Source organism: Halichondria panicea, chromosome 7, assembly GCF_963675165.1.
Source record: "Halichondria panicea chromosome 7, odHalPani1.1, whole genome shotgun sequence".
Taxonomy (NCBI): Eukaryota; Metazoa; Porifera; class Demospongiae; order Suberitida; family Halichondriidae; genus Halichondria; species Halichondria panicea.
In genome coordinates, this window is record NC_087383.1 from 2,042,925 (window position 1) to 2,064,009 (window position 21,085).

The 21,085-nt window shown below is 41.3% G+C and overlaps 1 protein-coding gene and 4 long non-coding RNA genes across 6 annotated transcripts in view; 2 read left to right on the forward strand and 3 right to left on the reverse strand.

Moving 5' to 3' along the window:
• Positions 1–11,189, forward strand: part of LOC135339138 (NACHT, LRR and PYD domains-containing protein 12-like) — a 127,344-nt gene extending 116,155 nt beyond the window's left edge. The window contains exons 1-3 of one of the 2 annotated variants that reach the window (XM_064535277.1): positions 7,923–8,262; positions 8,370–8,702; positions 8,863–11,188. In XM_064535277.1, the coding sequence (XP_064391347.1) occupies positions 8,238–8,262; positions 8,370–8,702; positions 8,863–11,168 (2,664 nt within the window). In that variant the 5' untranslated portion in view covers positions 7,923–8,237 and the 3' untranslated portion in view covers positions 11,169–11,188. Of the gene's footprint in view, positions 1–7,922; positions 8,263–8,369; positions 8,703–8,862 lie in introns of those variants that run through there. The other variant, XM_064535278.1, reaches the window with a different exon arrangement.
• On the reverse strand, positions 4–2,438 carry LOC135339227 (uncharacterized). Its single transcript, XR_010395937.1, has 4 exons — positions 2,231–2,438; positions 1,429–1,502; positions 1,267–1,315; positions 4–1,181 (listed from the first exon to the last, which is right to left on the reverse strand). It is a non-coding gene; the product is annotated as an uncharacterized LOC135339227 (long non-coding RNA).
• LOC135339228 (uncharacterized) lies at positions 7,298–8,433 on the reverse strand. Its single transcript, XR_010395938.1, has 3 exons — positions 8,343–8,433; positions 8,007–8,062; positions 7,298–7,884 (listed from the first exon to the last, which is right to left on the reverse strand). It is a non-coding gene; the product is annotated as an uncharacterized LOC135339228 (long non-coding RNA).
• A 505-nt stretch (positions 11,190–11,694) lies between the features above and the next one.
• LOC135339207 (uncharacterized) lies at positions 11,695–13,387 on the reverse strand. Its single transcript, XR_010395904.1, has 2 exons — positions 13,114–13,387; positions 11,695–13,000 (listed from the first exon to the last, which is right to left on the reverse strand). It is a non-coding gene; the product is annotated as an uncharacterized LOC135339207 (long non-coding RNA).
• Positions 13,388–13,397: 10 nt separating this feature from the next.
• LOC135339193 (uncharacterized) lies at positions 13,398–15,803 on the forward strand. The gene is made up of 5 exons (XR_010395870.1): positions 13,398–13,806; positions 13,924–14,403; positions 14,619–14,755; positions 14,847–14,951; positions 15,612–15,803. It is a non-coding gene; the product is annotated as an uncharacterized LOC135339193 (long non-coding RNA).
• Positions 15,804–21,085: the final 5,282 nt, after the last annotated feature.

The following is a 21,085-nucleotide window of genomic DNA, read 5'->3' on the forward strand; positions in this document are numbered from 1 at the left end:
CCCTAGCTCCAATTTCCCCCCCCTTTCAATTATGACTGAGTGTCCATAGCTGGGTATTGAAATAACGGTTGACCTTTTTTTAGCAACATTTTCTGGTTACTTTTCTCATTTCCCCCCTCTACTTCAAAATCCTGTATGACACCCTGATGAGTGTATGTATATTCATACCCTCTGCATGGCAACGAAAATAGCTAATTTGCAATTTAGATCATACGTAGGTACGATACTTTAGTAGAAGGTAGAAACACCCATGGCATCATCACATGACCATCATTCTTACATACACACTTTCAACTATTTAACTACAAATTCAGTTCTGGTAATCACATTTATTCCTTGATTTCTTGAAGGCTTCCTGAATGCACGGGTTCATTACTGACAGGGCCACATTCTCAGCCTCAAACAGCGCGAAGGTATACAGAAAAACATGATCAACTCTAAACCAACAGATAACCGGACAATTCATGGAAAGTTACGAAAGGGTCAAATTTTCTGCTGATTTGGCATTTTTTTACCAAAAATTAATGATTATGGTTAAATTGAAAAACAGTCTAGTCCAGTAATGTACATAGATGCAGTGCATAATGTATGCCATAATCTGTACAGGTATACTGTACCACTTTTATCACCTGTTGTTTGTAGCACTCGAGTATACCCCATCGGCACACTGCTCTGCTCCAACTCCTCACAGCGATCCAGTGCCTTCTTGAGCTCTTCCTCCATCACAAGTCTCTCTTGCACAGCAGACTGGGTAATAGATTGCATGGTGGTCATGTACACACACAGGTATACAGATACAACCATCACAACATCGTAGTGGTTAGCCTCGATTCCAGGCCGCGAAGAGAAAGGCGGCCTGGAATACCTTGTATGCACATGTGCGTACATTACCCCAAAAAGGGGGTAATCCGTGCATTTGTGGATACTGTCAGTAAAATAAACCGTATACTATTTGTATTTTGAAGTTACGGTCCGTTACATAAAAGTATTGTGCAAATAAAAAATTATGACTGAGTTCTTACGCCTTTTATTGTATCAAGCCAAGTCTCTACTTAACGACACTGTAAGGGCATATCTCATGGACACTGATGCAGATGATTGGTTTGATCACGTCAGAGTACGCATCGATACCCAGCTATCTGTCCGGGGGGTCCACAGTCGATGCTTGCAGGAAGAACCCTCTGTGGGGGGTACAATGAGAGTCATAATTATTATTATGATTCAGTTCCGGGAATAAATGTCATAGAAAGTCACTAATTGACTCACTTTTTTTCCAGCCGAGGCAAATGGAGCACAGCTATAATAGGTTACGTCTCTGTGGGGCATGTAAAAATTGATTGACTTATATTGTGTATCAGGTTTTAAGCAACTAATAAGGATTATCACTTATTGAGCGCACAGTCCATTCTACCCCCCGCCCACACACACCTGGTCAGTAGACAGCTGATTGCCCATCCACAACATCGAAGGATTTTATCGCAGCCATGTACTTCATTGTATAGCTGCAAGGGGAGTGACGTGTGATACAGTGTGATTCAATGAAAGTCAGTACAACACAGTTAGTGTATGTTTACCAAAGAGGTACATGAGATTGTTCTGACAAATCATTCTTGTACTCTCTAATACACTAACAGGGTTTCATCTAGGATAACAAGTTGGGGGGGGGGGAGATTTGGGAGTGCGTAAGCACGTCGCAACATGTTTGGCTACGCCCACTTTTGTTTTAAAAAAAAGTTGATTACAACATGCTTAACCTAACGCATCACAGTAGAGATATCTACCTTTAGTTAACTAATGTGGTGACATGTAGTACTAATGTGATGATGTCATTATTCTACAACATGGGGTGGGGAAGAACCACCCCCCCCCCCCAATAGATGAAACCCTGACTAACTGATACAGTACCAGAAATGCAACTTTTATATGGGGAAAAAAAAAGGACAATAGTCTCTAGACACAATCGGCATCATGTATTGTGTATTTTGCCTAAGCCTTAATCAGTACATACTGTATAGCAGGTCATTTTCGTGGGATAAAAAATCCGAGACAAAAACGTAGGCGTGGTGCAGCAGTGATTTCGTGTGTAAAAATTCCCTTTGCTTCACTGCATTGCACGCGTTCCGGTCAACCATGCCTACGTTTTCGTGAGTGATAAATATTCGTCAAGGTTTAGCTTGCCTATACCCAGGACGCTATACGTACGGTACGGTATACTGTACCACTTTATCACCTGTTTCAAGTACTCTTCCTTCTCCCGTTACTTTGTAGCACTCGAATATGTCCACCCCGTCCACTGCAGGCACACTGCTCTGCTCCAACTCCTTACAGTGATCCAGTGCCTTCTTGAGCTCTTCCTCCATCACAAGTCTCTCTTGAACAGCAGACTGGGTAATAGATTGCATGGTGGTCATGTACACACACACAGGTATACAGATACAACCATCATAGCATCGTGGTAGTGGTACAGTAGTTATAATAAAGGTACAGTAGACTCTCGCTATTCCGACTCTCTGAAGTACGGCCTGAAATGTGGCCAACTCGCTATTCTGTATACTTGCTGCCCCAAACTAGTAATTTTATACGTATACATTTTGGGTGTGGTTTAGCAGAAAAACTGTGTGTGGAGGGAGTGGTTGGGGTGTACAATGAGAGGTAGGAAGCGGGATGCTCATGAACACTACAATGAAAGTTATAAAAAAGGTAAACCGTTTTGTGAGCAAACACAGCTGTGGGATTACATTGTAATAGAGAGGAAATGATTCATTATCTTTATTTATTATCCTCGAGACAAAACCGCAAAATTAGTCATTAATATTCGAGGTAGGTTGATTATAAGCCGCGGCTATTTTCTGAAATGCAAACTACCGCGCTATTCCGGCCAAGTTGCACTGTCCCAAGGGTGGCCGGATTAACGAGAGTCTACTGTACATGTATTAATTATACAGTATTCACCGAGTGTATACATGTACATGCTAAACTCACATCTGCCTTGCTGTTGGCCAGTTCCAATTCTCTCACCAGCTCAGCCATGACACCTGGGTCCATGATTTGAGACCTCTCGAGCAGCTTCTCCTCCAGCTCCCTCAGCAGGTCATCCTCTAGACATCGAATGGTCTCACTCTTCTCCTCAACCTGACAGGGGAACATCAATAAGTTGCTGCCAGGTGGAGAATACTCGACATACAATAGTGACGTGCATGTACACTCAACTACAGAAAATCTGGCAATGAAATTTAACGGTATTCTCCCACTTTGAGATAAAGGTCAGCTTAAAGTTGGACTGTAGTTAGGTATTAAATAGGCATCTGCTATCAGGGTTGTTGCAATAACTATTATAAAGAGATAGTAGCGTACGTGTACATACAGCTGTAATCACACAGTACACCATCAGATCGGCTATTCAGAGCATAGATCATACAGTATATACATGATCAATTGCTAAATGCTCTGAAATGCAGCTCACTAGCAAAAAAAAGTAATGCCTAGCAAATACCGTATAGCGGGTATATTTCGAGGGTATAAATGTTCGCGGATGGACCTCTACAAAGGATTTTGCGGATTTTATTTTTGTGGTCTGAGTTCCAGCCTTTTGGCGCATGCGCACATCAACATGCAGCTGTACCTACACACCGTTAGCCTCGAATCCATAATACTGAACACGCCTACTATTATAAATTTTCGCGGTACAGGCTCAATCCGCGAAAACTGCGAACATTTATACCCTCGAAATATACACGCTATACGGTAGTAGATCTATTTTGATTAAAGGACACTAAACACTGCACATGTGTATCTCTCACCTCTGTGGGTGGTATAGGAACGAGGGAGGCCCTCTGATACTGTCTAGAGGACTGGACTTCTTCTCACTGCCAATCTAGAAAACACAATACGCATTTGGTAAAGATCTACCGTAATCGTTCTCATTATAGAACCAGTAAAAAATTTTTATTATTCTAGAAACAATGTACCAAAAAAAATGAAAGAGGGCGTCCTAATGGAGGCTGGTTCTATGATTGGAATGCTTATGGTACTCCCAAACAACATTGACCACAATTGATCCAACAAAATTAAAATTCCTCACAATTTACCACAACCACAGACAAGTACTACATGTATCAGATTATTTTACACCACAACTGTCAAAGATAAAAATCACAAATGTACCTAAGTCATTTTGAAACATACCTTGTAACCCCCCCCCTGTACGAGTTATATGTTTGTGTTAAGCACACTTAACAGTGTACTCTAAAAGCTACATTTTGATAGTAAAAACTTGGGTATGATGTAAACACTACTGACGTTTTGGCAGGATTAGTGGAACATATATTTATGATCCATTCCCCCCTTAAGCCGTGGCTATTTTAAACCACCTCGCTATTCTGGCCAAGCTTCACTGTGCCGGATTAACAAGAGTCTAGTGTACATGTATTAACGAGTGCTGCAAGCTGCGCTGTGCTAATGCCTCTCGTCATGTTTCGCTTTCTCTCAAACTATGAGAGTGTTAGAGAGGTGAAGAGGTAATTACATAATGTATTACTGTTGACAGAATTAAATTACAAATAGAATAGGAGAGGAGCTGAATGGAAACAGAAGCCTATCTTCTCAACGTTACACAGACTTGTGTACTCTATTGTTATCTATTCTATAATCATTGTTGTGCTTGTGGCTTCTTACCAGAATCCCAAGAGAAAAAGTAGATCAGGATCTGGATTATCTCACACGTGGGGATGAGCGCGCATGCGCATTAAATCTGCAAGAATAATGGGTGTCTGCAAAGAGAACAAAATAATGGCTACTATACTATAGCTATATAGCTGCTTTAAACAACAGATCTTTTCTGGCTCTTAGCGAACAAAAAGCAAGCGCTTTAGTGCAAGGCTAACGAATAGTGTGAACAGATGATTCTGAAGAGACTGTTACAGTAACAGCCTTCAATATGTGAGTCAAACTAGCCATATCTCGAGAAAGAAGCCTTAGTTTGCTAATCCACGAATAAAATCCAAGAAAACGTGGCTAAAAGCCTATAGAAGCTGTTAGTTTTTGTCGTATTGCAACCGTTGAGCAGTTACAGCTGGAATACACACACACACACACACACACAGTCAGCTTTAGCGTATCCCTCATACGGCTGCGCCTCAGTCGAGGCATAATAAATTATTATACAGTATTCACCGAGTGTATACATGTACATGCTAAACTCACATCTGCCTTGCTGTTAGCCAGTTCCAATTCTCTCACCAGCTCAGCTATGACACCCGGTTCCATGACCTCTCGAGCAGCTTCTCCTCCAACTCCCTCAGCAGGTTATCCTCTAGACATCGAATGGTCTCACTCTTTTCCTCAACCTGACAGGGGAACATCAATAAGTTGCTGCCAGGTGGAGAATACTCGACATACAACAGTGACGTGCATGTACAGTCAGCTCTCTCAACTCTGGCAATCAATACTGCTCAAAGACATTCTTAAAGTGATTGAGCTCACCTTTGGTAGCGCTGACTTATCACAGCTGTTGGTCCAATTCTCCAGAACTCTGAGCTTTCTTTCGAGGTGCAACTGCAAGTGACAGAAGAGAAAATAGCTCCAATAATATTATACAATAATTAGTAGTATAGACACTGAAAGAGCAGATTACCAGGGACATAATTATTGCAGTGCTTATAATTATAGCTGCTCAAAGTGGTCATAAAGCTTCAACAGAATAACCAACCTGTATATTAAAATACATGCATGTACCCTGGGAGCAATGCAGACGTCAATCAGTCAAGTATTTATTCACAGCTGTAGGCACACACTTGCCCAACCCACTCACCAGAGAGGCCACCCTGATAGTGCCATCACTGTGTTCCTCATCTCTAACCCTGCTTTCAATGGTCAGCTTGTGTTATCTAAATCGAGGTATGAGAAAAACACTCCAATGTAAACAGTAGTACTTCAGAAACAGACATACAGGTTGGTGTCCTATATTGCAGTGCTTGTAATTATAGCTAGTACAAGGGTGTTCAGTCATGCAAAGTAGACTACCTTACCATAACAACCAATCGTGATCCTAAACATCTTCATACATACAAAATTCAGTCCATAATAAAAGAGAGAAAGTATCGAGCGTATATCGTTACCTTGCATCAGATGTATTCGGAGTGTAACATTACACCCTGTCTGAACAACTTATGGCATAAAATGTTTCTGCCTCGAGGTAAGTAGCGGCTTCGGGTACTCGGATTGTTTGGTTAAAAAGCAAGAAGTTACGTCACTTTCCGAATACATTTGACGGAAGGTAATGGTACGTTGAATACTCCCTCTCTTTTATTATGGACTCTTGCTATTAGCGGCCTCTCAAAACTGGTAAGAAACTTAAGCAACTGTAATCACATGACGTACGTACATGTACCGACACCATTTTATGAAGGAGAGAGTATAATTATACAAAGCATCACATTCAGCGTGGGATTAATATAAGGACTGTACATTTCCATGCAGTGCATACTGTACAATGTAACTATAGTAACTCACACGGTTCACTCTGATAACTTAATTTGATATGATCTTCATCAAAAAAGCAACGGGAAGTTTTACATGATTGGCTACTGTATCAGCTTGTCCCAAAACTGCTCACCCGTGGCACCTGTTGCACTTACACGCTCTGACCAGCCAGGTCAACCAGGCTCTGAACACAGAGAAGGAGGTAAAATCATCATAATAACAATAACTTATATGTACATTTACACATACATAGTCTGTACGTGTAGATCAAATTAAAGCAAAATAGTCGACCTAGTGTATGTTCACAGCTGTAGGCACACACTTGCCCAACCCACTCACCAGAGAGGACACCCTGATAGTAGTGCCATCACTGAGTTCCTCATCTAACCCTGCTTTCAATGGTCAGTTTGAATATTGTGTGTGATCTGGAGTTGTGCTCGGTAGATCCAAATGTCCGGTTCTCTGAGCAGAAGAGATTATACACATTACCAGCACATCAGGTGCACAGGCAGCATGCATGTACATGTACACACAAGGCTAAGTCTGAGAGCTCACACTAGGGCAGACCAACAGTGGCTGTAATAAAGAGGTGACATGCTAACACAGGTTGCATGAAACCAACCCTATGGAGACTGGGCCATTAACCTGGCTATAGGGTGATCACATTAGACAGACAGGTTCACAAAGGTGCACAAGTGATAGTGACTTACTCTCCCCGATCTCAATGAGACTAGTAAATATCTTGGGGAGGGAAATCGGCTCCTCAGACAACCCAACCAACTTATGAGTTAGCCTAGCTTGCACTAATTTAAAGCCCTATTGATTATTAGTCATAAAAGTGCAACAAAAGCTGTGCTGCCTAGCAGCAGCCATTGTGAACTTTGACCGCTTTGGAGATACATAATTATGGCAGGAAATGCAACTTCTGTTTCCTATAATTATTGGACCAAAGCTAATTCTCCAGAGGTGCACACTTAATACACGGCAATCAGAGAGTGCAAAAACTCAACTCTGCAGTTCTGGTACTGTAAGACCTCTAATTAAGGTGACCCTCCAAATATGCGACACTCTCGAGCTTAGGTAATTTTCTGACTTCTACGACAGCTACGTTGACAATTATGTTTTAATGTCGCGTCCTAAATGATGTAAATATAGCCACACCCTAGCATCGTTTTTGGAAAACACGTTCTAGAAATTGAGGCAAGTATAGACTGAGTAGAGCTATCCATAATCAGATACGACATCAGGTTTTTAACATAATTGTTCAACCTCCAAAAGAAGCGACATCTGGCTTCGTAATTAGTTAAAAAAAGTGTCGCTTTAATTAAAGGTCTTACGGTAATCACATTTCTTACTTGAATACGTCGGGTTCATTACTGACAGGGCAGCATTCTCAGCCTCAAACTGTGCAAAGGAACAGAACAGAGCATGATCCACGACCTTACAAGGTAACTTAAACCAACAGATTAACCAGACAATATTATTGATGAACCAGACAATAATCTATGGCTGATCAATTGACTCACCCTCTTTCCATTCGGAGAATGCTGTAATACTTTAGCAATGGAGCCAGGTTTTGTCTCTGTTGGGTATGTGAACAGTGAAAATCAAATATCTTTGGTGGATGTGGATGTGGTCTGCAAAAAAAGTGGGTGTCTGAGATACACCCACTTTTTTGCAAGTCATGCAAAAACAACACACAAATATATTTCAGAGAGAGCTAGAGCTAGCTGCAAGGCACAGATTTATTTGCTGGAATGGCCACTAAAGAGCAGAACCAAGGTATAAAGACAGTCATGTTTACTACAAAGGATAAACACAATGATTGCTAAAGCATAAAACCCTCAATGGTGATTGCTAACCTTGTGTGCTTGCTTATCTATCTTCAGAGCTCACAATTGATGATCTGAAGACAGAAATGAAACTGACTGATGAGCAGCTCAATACAGCAATAAAGGAACCAGATCTACCCGAGTTAGCAGCATGTTTCGACAATGTTCACAATGGCTATCTTGAAAAACTGGAGCTCTCACCTGGAGAACAAACTGACGTGAGGACTAGAGCATTTGTAGATGGCACTCTGGCAGGAATGTTGCTGGCTTTGAAATTCTGGATACTAACCAACGGACTAGATGCCACTTTCCAAGCTCTGCTACTCATCATACTCTCCCTACTCAAAGAAGACGTTGCTGTTCGAGTGTGCAAGTACTTGTCTGACAAATGTGAGTCTGTCATGTGAGAGTGTGGTCATTGTGGTACCATACGTTGTGGGAGTGATTGCAACCAAATAAGGGACTCTTCAACTTAATTGCTATTGTTACACATACAGTTCTCTTTTACTATCACCAGGAATGGTACTCACCTATTGTTTTGTTTCCCCAGACTGCACCACCTCGTGTCCCCCCTCCCGAGAGAGGGTCCTGCTGAACCACAAGCTGTCTTCGTACAGGGACTATCTACAAAGTTTCTACAGAGCACAAGTATCCACATCATCCACACAATGGCCTCCTGTCCCAACAAACAAAGTCTTCAAACTGGCCATGATTCAGAAGGAGAAAATACAGAGAGGAAGAATCGACGATGAATTTGTTAAACTAACAATTACGGGGAAAATTGATGACATTTTACTTTTAAAGACTCCTGTTAACTTGACTAAGATTTTCTCTGAGATTGGGGATAGACGAAACTTTGTGTTGATTGAAGGAGCTCCCGGCTCTGGCAAGAGCACCCTTGCTCTACACATCTGTCAGGAGTGGGCAAAGGGGAAACTGTTCCAAGAGTTCAATATTGCAATCCTCGTGAAACTGAGAGATCCCCTCGTTAGAGAAGCAAAGACAATTGCTGACATACTTCCCTGCATTGATACGGCCGTGGCTAACGAGACAGAGGCAGAAATAAAATCACTGTATGGCAAAGGTGTACTGTGGGTGCTGGATGGATGGGACGAGCTTCCTTCTGACCTCCCTAGAGACTCAATCATCAACAAACTAATCCGACTAGACATGTCACAAAAAGGAGCCCTACACGAATCAGCTGTGATTGTAACATCTCGACCGTCATCTTCGGCTGAGCTCCACCCACGTGTATCGTCCAGGGTGGAAGTGTTGGGGTTCACTCCACATCAACTAGAACAGTATTTTACCGAATGTCTGAATGGTGACTCACAAGCTGTGCATACTCTATTGGAGAGAATTCGAGAGAACCCAGTGGTAGAAGGTAGCTGTTACCTCCCCCTCAATGCTTCCATCATCGTTAATTGCTTCCTTTCTGACAACCACTCCCTCCCAACATCCAACCACGGGATATTCACCACAGTTGTCCAGAGCTCTCTCAAGAGATACCTCAAGGAGAAGTTGGGGAAGACCACTCCAGTGGGAGACATCACATCCCCAGACTCACTGCCCTCGGAAATTAGAACACAGACCGTACAAATGTGTCAACTTGCATATCATGGGATTGAACAAAATAAAGCGACATTTACTGATGGTGATTTGGCTGCTCTTTGCATTCCGAAGGAGATTTCAAACGTTGGATTATTACAAACTGTTCCCAGTATCATTAGCGATGGTGATCTGGTTTACTACTGCTTTCTCCACCTGTCTATTCAAGAGCTACTGGCAGCAATCCACATCTCTCTCATGCCTCCCAAGCAACAAATTTCTGTATTCCAGAAGCTCTTCGGGAATCCTCGATTCAGTGCAGTCTTCCAGTTTTACGCTGGTATCACCAAACTGAGAACTAGTAGACCAATCCTCAGCTTGCTACCTCGATTCTTGTGTCCAGTTCCAGCCACTGTTTTTGATCTGGTCAGAAAGGTTGTCAAAAATAAGCCGACGATCTTTTTGTTGTCCCTCATCAATTGTTTATACGAAGCTGAAGACTCGCAACTGTGTTTGTTTGTGGCTAATCTTCTTAATCACTATCTAGATCTTGATCGCACTACAATGAATCCTATTGACTGCCTCTCTGTTGGATATTTCGCATCAGCTTGTTCCAATAGCAGTAATGGATTCACACTTAGCCTCAACAATTGCTCTATTGGTGACCAAGGCTGCAAATTTCTGGCCCGAGGACTCTCCAAGTGTCCCAACTCTAATAATGATATTCCTACAGCAGGGATACACATCGCTGAGATTATCGAGAACACTAGTTCAATATCTAAATTGGATTTGTCTAATAATGCCATTGGTAACAGTGGACTTTTCGAACTCTGTGCGGCCTTGTCCACTAACACATCATTAAAGAGCCTGAACCTGCGCAGTTGCTCACTAACAATATCAGACGACAATGGAGCTGCCCTTTATCAACTTCTGAATACAAACAATTCCCTCGAATATCTTGATTTGTCTGGTAACACAGTGACTAGCTGTCGTCACATTGCTGCTGGACTTGCAGTCAATAAGACTCTGAGAACATTGGGCTTGTATAACTGTAAACTGACTGATCAGAGTATCGAGGAGCTATCAACTGGACTGATCAACAAGATTAAATCACTGAACATTTATGGTAATGCCTCAATAACAGAAGATGGAATGAAGACGCTTGCCAGACATCTAACCACCCACTGCTCTGAACTGACACGATTGTTGATACCCTACCACCTAATATCCTGTATCGAGACAGTATTCAGGGACGCTAACGAAGAGAGGAAGAGAAATGGACTACCCAAGATTAATGTTGTTTATTAATTGATTGATTATTAATTGAGATTGATTGTTATTATGCCTCTAGGCGTAGCCGCACCAGGGATACGGTAAAGCTGAATGTGTGTGTCTGTTCCAGCTGTAACTGCTCAACGGTTGCAATGCGACGAAAACTAACAGCTTCTATAGGCTTCTAGCCACGTTCTCTTGGATTTTGATTCGTGGATTTGCAAACTAAAGCTTCTTTCTCGAGTTATGGCTAGTTTGACTCACATTGAAGGCTGTTGCAGTCTCTTCAGAATCTTTCATAGCATCATCTGTCCGCACAAACTTTCTATTTAACATATGAGTTAGCCTTGCACTAAAGCGCTAGCTTTTTGTTAGCTACAATACTCAGAAAATATCTGTTAAAACAGCTAGCTAGCAGTAGCCATTTGTGAAATTGATCTCTTTGGACACACCCTTTAATTATTCCTGTGTATGTAATGCGCATGCGCGCTCATTCCCCACGTGTGAGAAAATAATAATATCCAAGATCCAGATCCAGATCCTCCTGGCAGAATCATCTTTGTCTTGAGGGCCTGGTAAGCCACAAAACACTACCATAATTATAACAATATAGATAACAATATGCATGTACACAGGTCTTTTCTTCTTAGATATTATATACACTGAACTACAGATCTTGGAAGAATCAATTTTCTTCTTTCTTGAGGTCCTAGTAAGCCACATAATACAACAATAGATGCATGTAAATAAGTCTTTTCTTCTCAGTGACTTTATATAGATAAGCTAACTTTAATATAAAATTCATTATAGAAACTAATATAACACTCTAATACTTTTCAGCGAAAGCAAAAACATGGCGAGAGGCATTAGCACAGCGCCAGCTTGAACACTAGTTCATACAGTTTTGACAATTGATTTTAATTAATTCTGCCATAATGCATTCAATGACAATTTAAATGCACAGAGAAAAGTAGTGAAGTATTATATACTAGTACATATAATTATGTTAGACACTATAAAAACAAAATTAATGTTGTTAATTAATTACAACTTGTCAATAGCACAGCAATAACAAAGGCTTCTCCTTGGTAACAATAACAGACACACAGACACACGCACGCGCACACAGTCAGCTTTACTGTATCCCTCGTGCGGCTACGCCTCGAGGCATAACAAGGGCTTCTCCTTGGTAATAATGATAAATGCTCACATGCACAGTAAATTGTCAATGAACACAAAGCAATTTGCTAGTGAAAATCCAATTTAACGCTCTGATGCCTTTTGTTCATATAATTATGAGGAAGATGAGCAAATTAACGTTCACTTTAGCCCTCCCAAACATCTTCTAAACATCTTCATGATTGCCAGGCCCTCGTATTGCAGCTGAAGGAGGTCCTGTGTGGGGAGAAGAGAGGGCAGTGAAACACTTCAACTGGTGTAAGACAAATGAATACATGTACTTACATACACCGTACAAGCACAACACTATATACCTGACACAAGGCAGTAATTTTTTTCTTCTCCTTGGTAATGATAGACACACACACACACACACACACAGTAAGCTTTACCGTATCCCTCGTGCGGTAATAATAGACACACACGCACAGTCAGCTTTACGGTATCCCTCGTGCGGCTACGCCTCGAGGCATAACAAGGGCTTCTCCTTGAATTGGATAAATGCTCACATGCACAGTAAATTGTCAATGCAAGCAATTTGCTAGTGAAAATCAAATTTAATGTTCTGATGCCTTTTGTTCATATAATTATGAGGAAGATGAGCAAATTAACGTTCACTTTAGCCCTCCCAAACATCTTCTAAACATCTTCATGATTGCCAGACCCTCGTATTGCAGCTGAAGGAGGTCCTGTGTGGGGAGAAGAAAGGGCAGTGAAACACTTCAACTGGTATAAGACAAAGAATGCATGTATTCTACATAACACAAAATCATATTAGTACTCCCTTTATTGCTCCCCTCACCTGGAAGACCAGCTCCACATTCTCTATCTGCCTGCCCAGGAAACGACCAGACACCTCAAACTTGCTCACATCCACTGACCAGTTGCTCCGCCATCTGACAGCTCACGTGAATATATTTGCAACCGTGACGTCATCAACAGCAACAAAAATCACAAAGAAGCTCCGCTTGATAGTGTTGTAGGTTAGTGGCAATAGCTGAAGATACAGTCCTATAACTCAAGCTATAAAGTCTGATACTGGCTGCATAGGTGTTGTAGCAACCACCAAGCCTTAACCCTTTCCCGGCTTTAGCCGTCATATGACGGCAGCGGTAGTGATAATTTTCAAAAAATCGTTGTGGGCGCTGTGTTGGAGCTATGCGCATGCTGTAGGTACCAGCACATGCGCATTGGGCTGCTCTTTCACATGGTATCTTTAATATCTTGCCTCGAGGTACGCTTTGTGCAGTACTGTCGAAAGAAAAGTGACCGTTTGATAATGGCTACAAGATCTTTGTAGTACAACCTCAGCGAGGTTCTAGGGCAGCTAGACAGTGAGAATAATGATGCTTATGGCCTTGTTGAGTAAGAGGACAGTGACTGGGATCATACCAAGAGAGGAAACTACTTTTCAGAGGTCAAGCTATAAACATAGAGCCTGATCTGAAGAGCCAGAGGAAGAAGCTCCTGAGCATGAACCAAAGTCCTGGACCTTGTAAGTAACTATGGAGTATCATATGTAGTCTGGATAGCTTCAGTATGGTATGCTTAGTCTAGTTAGTACACAAGTGGACATCATGAGCCACCATTGAACTTGTAAACCTGTGTGTAGGTGAAGAAAACATTTCCCGGGAAAAGAGCGTCTGCCGATACGACCTCGCAGAGAAGTTTCTGCTGATCCTAATTGAACCATGTCACCGTGAGAACATTGAGAACACTTACTTAGTGTTTTTAGTTACTTCATGCCTTCATACAATATTCTTTATGTTCATAATTGTAAATATGTGTAAAAAATTGTTAATTAGTGGGGGGTGGTCAGTTGCTAGGTAACGATGATGATGTCATGGTACCCCCAGGATCTGGGCTACCTGTAGGAAATAGTTGCAAGTGATTTCAATGCATTGTTCATGAGATATTTATTTTTAAAGAAAAATATGTATTTATTCTGTATTTTGTTTTTTTAATTAAAGCCGGGAAAGGGTTAAATAATGCCATGCCTCTTATTTTTGAAAGAGGTTGCACTGTTTTTGTTACAAAAAGCTACCACCAGCCCCCCTGGAATTTTTACTGAGACGGCGCTTATGGAATAACGGTGAGCGAGTACAAGTCAGTTTTAGCTGGTAGCTGTTGTACAAGCCTTTAGCTACAGTGTATGCTAAGTAAGGAACAGATTCGTTGTTACCAAAATTTTTTGCCACTTGTTTTAGCATGCCTAGTAAAGCCACACACAATTTGAGTACAAGTAAAAATATAAACAATATTTTAAGCATAACAAACAATATCTTAAACATAACAATTTAATATTAGTCTAACTCAGGCTCTGATTCGGACTGACTGGTTTGACTGTCACTCCCTGTATTTTGTCCGAACACCCAGTCGACGATGTCTTCCCCTTCTCTGTCTGTCAATCTGCCTGCCTCCACATCTTCTTCCAGAGATATAATGTGAGTTTCGTTCTGTTTTGACCCTGCTATGTTATTACCACAATTTAAACACTCACAGCCAATTGAACAATGCTTCCCCCTTTTCTTGCAGCCACACCGTCCAGTCAAACAACCTGTCGAACACTTGCATCCTTTAAGGAGTGAGTTGACTCGATCACGGACAGCCTGTACGTTGGTGGCAGTATCCCATTTAATGGTGAGCTCATTGTCTGTGATACTCCAACCGTAGTTTTCTAATGGCTCTAATGTCATAATGGGTTGATCAGATTGTTGCCACATGTGTAGAACCCAACACGATCGCTTCCAATGAAGCAAAAGTGCATCATCAGATGGTATCATCTCGTTTTCAAATTTGACCCTGTCCCAAATATTTTGCCTTATATTGTCTAGCCAAATAGAGTGTTGTTCTTTAACTGTTAAATTTTGTTCAGACAATGAATGGTAATATGTAGCTGGTGAGTTAGTGTCAAATCCTGTTGCATGTTGTTTAAAGTAAGCTGTTCCCACCAGACGTACAAATGCTAAAAAACCCAATTCGTACTCTTGATTTGAAAGTCTTACATTTGCTAGGGTGCCTGGGGTCGAGCTTTCCAATCCTGAAGATATAAACTTAGTGTTCTGGTAAAAATATCGTAAAAATGTTGTTTTTCCTATTTTGCTAAAAAAGGATATGTAGTCACATCCACTTTAGCGTGTCGAAGTGCATCTTCTATGAGATCTTTGGGTTTACCGAGTGACGCTAGTATAGCATCTGTAACATTCCAATACACTACATATGCTTTTTTGTTAGGTTTGTCCCATTGTGGTGCGTATGTATCATCCCCTAAACAGCGTGTTATATCTTTTCTACATTTAGGACAAACCTGACGAGTGAAATCAATCTTCAAGGAGGCTGCAAGGGTACGTGCTGGCTCACTTCGCCAGTTGCTTGGACTACTCATATTCCCACTGACGCCATGGCACAACTCACATACTCCGTTGTCTGCAACACTGTCACTGACTTCCCCAAAAGAAAGCTGCCTTCTAGTTTTTCGCTTACTAGCTAGACACTATTAATTTTTACAAATGTTTGTATTAATTTTTTATATCATTATTGTGTGACACAACAAACCTGGAATGTCTATGATGTGTCCATAGTCTGTGTACGTGTGGTGCACTCCATCTTGTGGGACTCCATGTGGTTTGACATGGAAATTGTGGTCAAGTTTGCAAGCTCATAATTTTTGCTTCAAAGCTGGGTACAAGCAAAATGTTTTTGCAAAGTAATGCTCAAAGCTTACAAATTTTGTTGATACCCATCACGTAGCTTCACTTTGTTAGCAAAATTTTTTGTCACTTGTTCTAGAGGAGTACTATCATATGACATAGAGTGCTATTTGAGCTCGTGGAGCCAAACTTATAAAAGCTTAACAACTATTCTCGTGTATGCATGTAGACTAGGAACAGTTCTACGTGCCTGAGCTCGTTCGTGAGTGTATGTACAATACTTCGTAGAATATAAGTGTGTGAATATTTAATTACTTGTAGTATTAGCTTCATTTTGATAGCGGAAGTTGAACTTCCGTTGCAAATAAATTTGTGTACTTATATAGTACTTCCAGAATCTTGGCGGAACAACTGTGACGTGATCAACACAACATTTCTGAACCTGGGGGAGTGTTAACATAGCGCTCAACGTTACACATAGAGGCATAAAGTAAGTCAATAGCCTCACACTGAAATAGATTAGTAGTAGAAGCTGGACAAAGTATGTACAAGAGCAATAATATTAAGAGCACATGTCGATGATTATCATGTTGTTTGATCATAGTAGAGGGATTCCCAGAATAGTACATCAATGACAAGAGACATACGAAGCTCTTAACATCAATACCGTGACACACCAATGTACGCAGGAATTGAAAGCATAATTATATTCTATTTAGTATATAGACAGCCCGTATTAAAGATCTAAGCACACAACACAAGTATGTTAGTATCTGCTATGCACTCTCCAGTACGTAGGTGAAGACTCACAGAGTGGGTGGGGCATATCTCCATGGACACTGATGCAGATGATTTGATTTGATCACGTCAGAGTACGCGTCGATACCCAGCTATCTCTCCGGGGAGTCCACTGTCGATGCCCGCAGGAAGAACCCTCTGTGGGGGGGGGGGGAACAGTGAGAGTCATATTATGATTTAGTTCCGGAAATAAATGTCATAGAAAGTCACTAATTGACTCACATTTTTTCCAGCCAACGTAAATGGAGCACAGCTATAGGTTACGTCTCTGTGGGGCATGGAAAAATTGATTGACTGAAATTGTGTATCAGGTTTTAAGCAACTTTTTTTAGCAGAATCTCATTGAACATCTACTTATTCAACGTATATATAACGTATAAATCACTTATTGAGCGCACAATCCATTCTACCCGGCCCACACACACCTGGTCAGTAGACAGCTGATTGCCTATCCACAACATTGAAGGATTTTATCGCAGCTATGTACTTCATTGTACAGCTGCAAGGGGAGTGACGTGTGATACAGTGTGATTCAATGAAAGTCAGTACAACACAGTTAGTGTATGTTTACCAAAGAGGTACATGAGATTGTTCTGACAAATTAATCTTGTACTCTCTAATACACTAACAGGGTTTCATCTAGGATAACAAGTTGGGGGGGGGAGATTTGTGAGTGCGTAAGCGCGTCGCAACATGTTTGGCTACGCCCACTTTTTATGTTTTTTTTATTTGATTACAACATGCTTAACCTAACGCATCACAGTAGAGATATCTACCTTTAGTTAATCACATTAACTAATGTGGTGACATGTAATACTAATGTGATGATGTCATTATTCTACAACATGGGGGGGAAGAACCACCCTCCCCCCAATAGATGAAACCCTGACAAACTGATATAGTATCAGAAATGCAACCTTTATATGGGGAAAAAAAAACGGGCAATAGTCTCTAGACACAATCGGCATCATGTATTGTGTATTTTGCCTAAGCCATAATCAGTACATACTGTATAGCAGGTCATTTTCGTGGGATAAAAAATCCGAGACAAAATCGTAGGCGTGGTGCAGCAGTGATTTTGTGTGTAAAAATTCCCTTTGCTTCACTGCATTGCATGCGTTCCGGTCAACCATGCCTACGTTTTCGTGAGTGATAAATATTCGTCAAGGTTTAGCTTGCCCACGGAAACTATACCCAGGACGCTATACGTACGGTACGGTATACTGTACCACTTTATCACCTGTTTCAAGTACTCTTCCTTCTCCTGTTACTTTGTAGCACTCAAATATGTCCACCCCGTCCACTGCAGGCACACTGCTCTGCTCCAACTCCTTACAGCGATCCAGTGCCTTCTTGAGCTCTTCCTCCATCACAAGTCTCTCTTGCACAGCAGACTGGGTAATAGATTGCATGGTGGTCAACTACACACACACAGGTATACAGATACAACCATCATAGCATCGTGGTAGTGGTACAGTAGTTATAATAAAGGTACAGTAGACTCTCGTTATTCCGACTCTCTGAAGTACGGCCTGAAATGTGGCCAACTCGCTATTCTGTATACTTGCTGCCCCAAACTAGTAATTTTATACGTATACATTTTGGGTGTGGTTTAGCAGAAAAACTGTGTGTGGGGGGAGTGGTTGGGGTGTACAATGAAAGGTAGGAAGCGGGATGCTCATGAACACTACAATGAAAGTTATAAAAAAGGTAAACCGTTTTGTGAGCAAACACAGCTGTGGGATTACATTGTAATAGAGAGGAAATATGATTCATTATCTTTATTTGTTATCCTCGAGACAAAACCGCAAAATTAGTCATTAATATTCGAGGTAGGTTGATTTTAAGCCGCGGCTATTTTCTGAAATGCAAACTACCGCGCTCTTCTGGCCAAGTTGCACTGTCCCAAGGGTGGCCGGATAAACGAGAGTCTACTGTACATGTATTAATTATACAGTATTTACCGAGTGCAAACATGTACATGCTAAACTCACATCTGCCCTTGCTGTTGGCCAGTTCCAATTCTCTCACCAGCTCAGCCATGACACCCGGGTCCATGATTTGAGACCTCTCGGGCAGTATCTCCTCCAACTCCCTCAGCAGGTCATCCTCTAGACATTGAATGGTCTCACTCTTCTCCTCAACCTGACAGGGGAACATCAATAAGTTGCTGCCAGGTGGAGAATACTCGACATACAATAGTGACATGCATGTACACTCAACTACTGAATCTGGCAATGAAATTTAACGGTATTCTCCCACTTTGAAATAAAGGCCAGCTTAAAGTTGGACTGTAGTTAGCAAATAGTAGATCGATTTTGATTAAAGGCCAGTGAATATTCTAACCACTGCACATGTGTATCTCTCACCTCTGTGGGTGGTATAGGAACGAGGGAGGCCCTCTGATACTGTCTAGAGGACTGGACTTCTTCTCACTGCCAAGGTATAAAAACAAAATATGCATTTGGTAAAATCTACTCTCAAACAACATTGCACATTGACAGGTAAAGGGTTATTAAAGTAAAATATGAAGTTTGACCAAGCATTCCTCCTCTCACCTCCTGCTCATTCAGGAACTTCATGAACCTTTGAAGGACTCGTCACATGATCTTGAAAGATACGGACTTGGTTGAGGATTTGAGTGGGGCTAAAGTGAGAGAGGAGGTTGTGGGAGAGGGGCCTCAGACCAGGGCTGGTGGGACGCAGTGTCACGTGAGAGAAGACTCGAACACATGATCCTCCGTCTGCGGACAGTTGCTGTGAGGAGAATGAGAATTTTAAGGCACTGGAATTGAACTGTGCACAAGCACGAAATACATGCACTATTTTATTCGTACCACATAACTAACTAAAAATGCTCACCAATAAAACACCACACACCACTTGGTGTACAACATTTTAACGAATCTACAAATGAACTGCTGCTCCTCTAGACAACCTGCCCAACCCTCCACATACACACTGGCTGCATCATGCATAAAGAAAATGGCATCTATTTTCACAGCGTTTGACCATCAAACGTATCAGAGAATAATCTCACGCCCATATTGCTGATTTGCTTGAAATGCCCACCACCATCTTAGCAATGTACCAGCAAGGGGCTTTTGTTGTGAGCATCAATGGTAGGCCATGGCATTCAGTTGCTATTGATGAGTCACATGAAATGCAGGTACTCTCTGATAAGAAGATCTTAATTGGACTGTTTGTGTCTGAAATGGGAGGCTTACTACAACTTCATATCAGCTAAAGCCTACAAGGTGTTAGGGCCTTCTGAAAATATGATTTCCTCTACCAACTCGATCAAAACTATATAAGAAACAAGTTTACTTTTCCCTAGTGAGATCTCAGCTCTCTCAACTCTGGCGACCAATTACTGCTCAAATACATTTATTCTTAAAAGTGATTGAGCTCACCTTTGGTAGCGCTGACTTATCACAGCTGTTGGTCCAATTCTCCAGAACTCTGAGCTTCCCCTCGAGGTGCAACTGCAAGTGACAGAAGATTTAAGTTGAGGTTGAGAAAAGAGTTTCATGCAATAAAGTTAGAAGACACTGAATAAGCAGATTACCAGATAAAGTACAGCATAATTATGTTCTGGACAGGAAATTGTCCGGGTATAATTGGAACAGATTTTTATAGCGCATGCGAAGTGTCCGGGAATAATTAGCATGCAGCTGCATACGAGTGAGCTAAGTTTAATAGAACAGGGCACGACTGAATAGTTGCACTATTATAGCTATCTAAAACTAGATACTCAAAGCTATCTAACTGCAGCACTCTAAGTATTACTGGCTGGTTATGACTGTAACTCAACTTTTCAAGGTATTGTCCGGACAAATGTAATATTAAAGCACAAGAGTGTCCGTTGTATTAGAACAACGAAAATTGGCAGGCAAGAGTGTCAGGGATAATTAGAAGTTTCTGAGGCGATAAATTAGAAGATATACGGTACCTCAGAAACAGACATGCAAGTTCGTTGTCTAAGGACATAATTATTGCAGTGCTTATAACTATGGCTAATACAAGGGTGCTCAGTTAAAGTCGACCATACATACTTGATCCATATTATACATGTACCCTGGGAGCAGTACAATAAGTCAAGAGCTCATAGTAAAAAAGAGAGAGTATCGAACGCATCGCTATCTTGCATCAGATATATTCGGAAAGTAACGTGACACCCTGTCTGAAACACGTCATCAATTAAATTGATCAGTTACAAAGCAGGAAGTTACGCTACTTTCCAAATACATCTTATGCTACGTTGGATACTCTCTCTCTCTTATTATGGGACTCTTGTTATTAGCGGCCTCTCAAAAAATTGGCTAA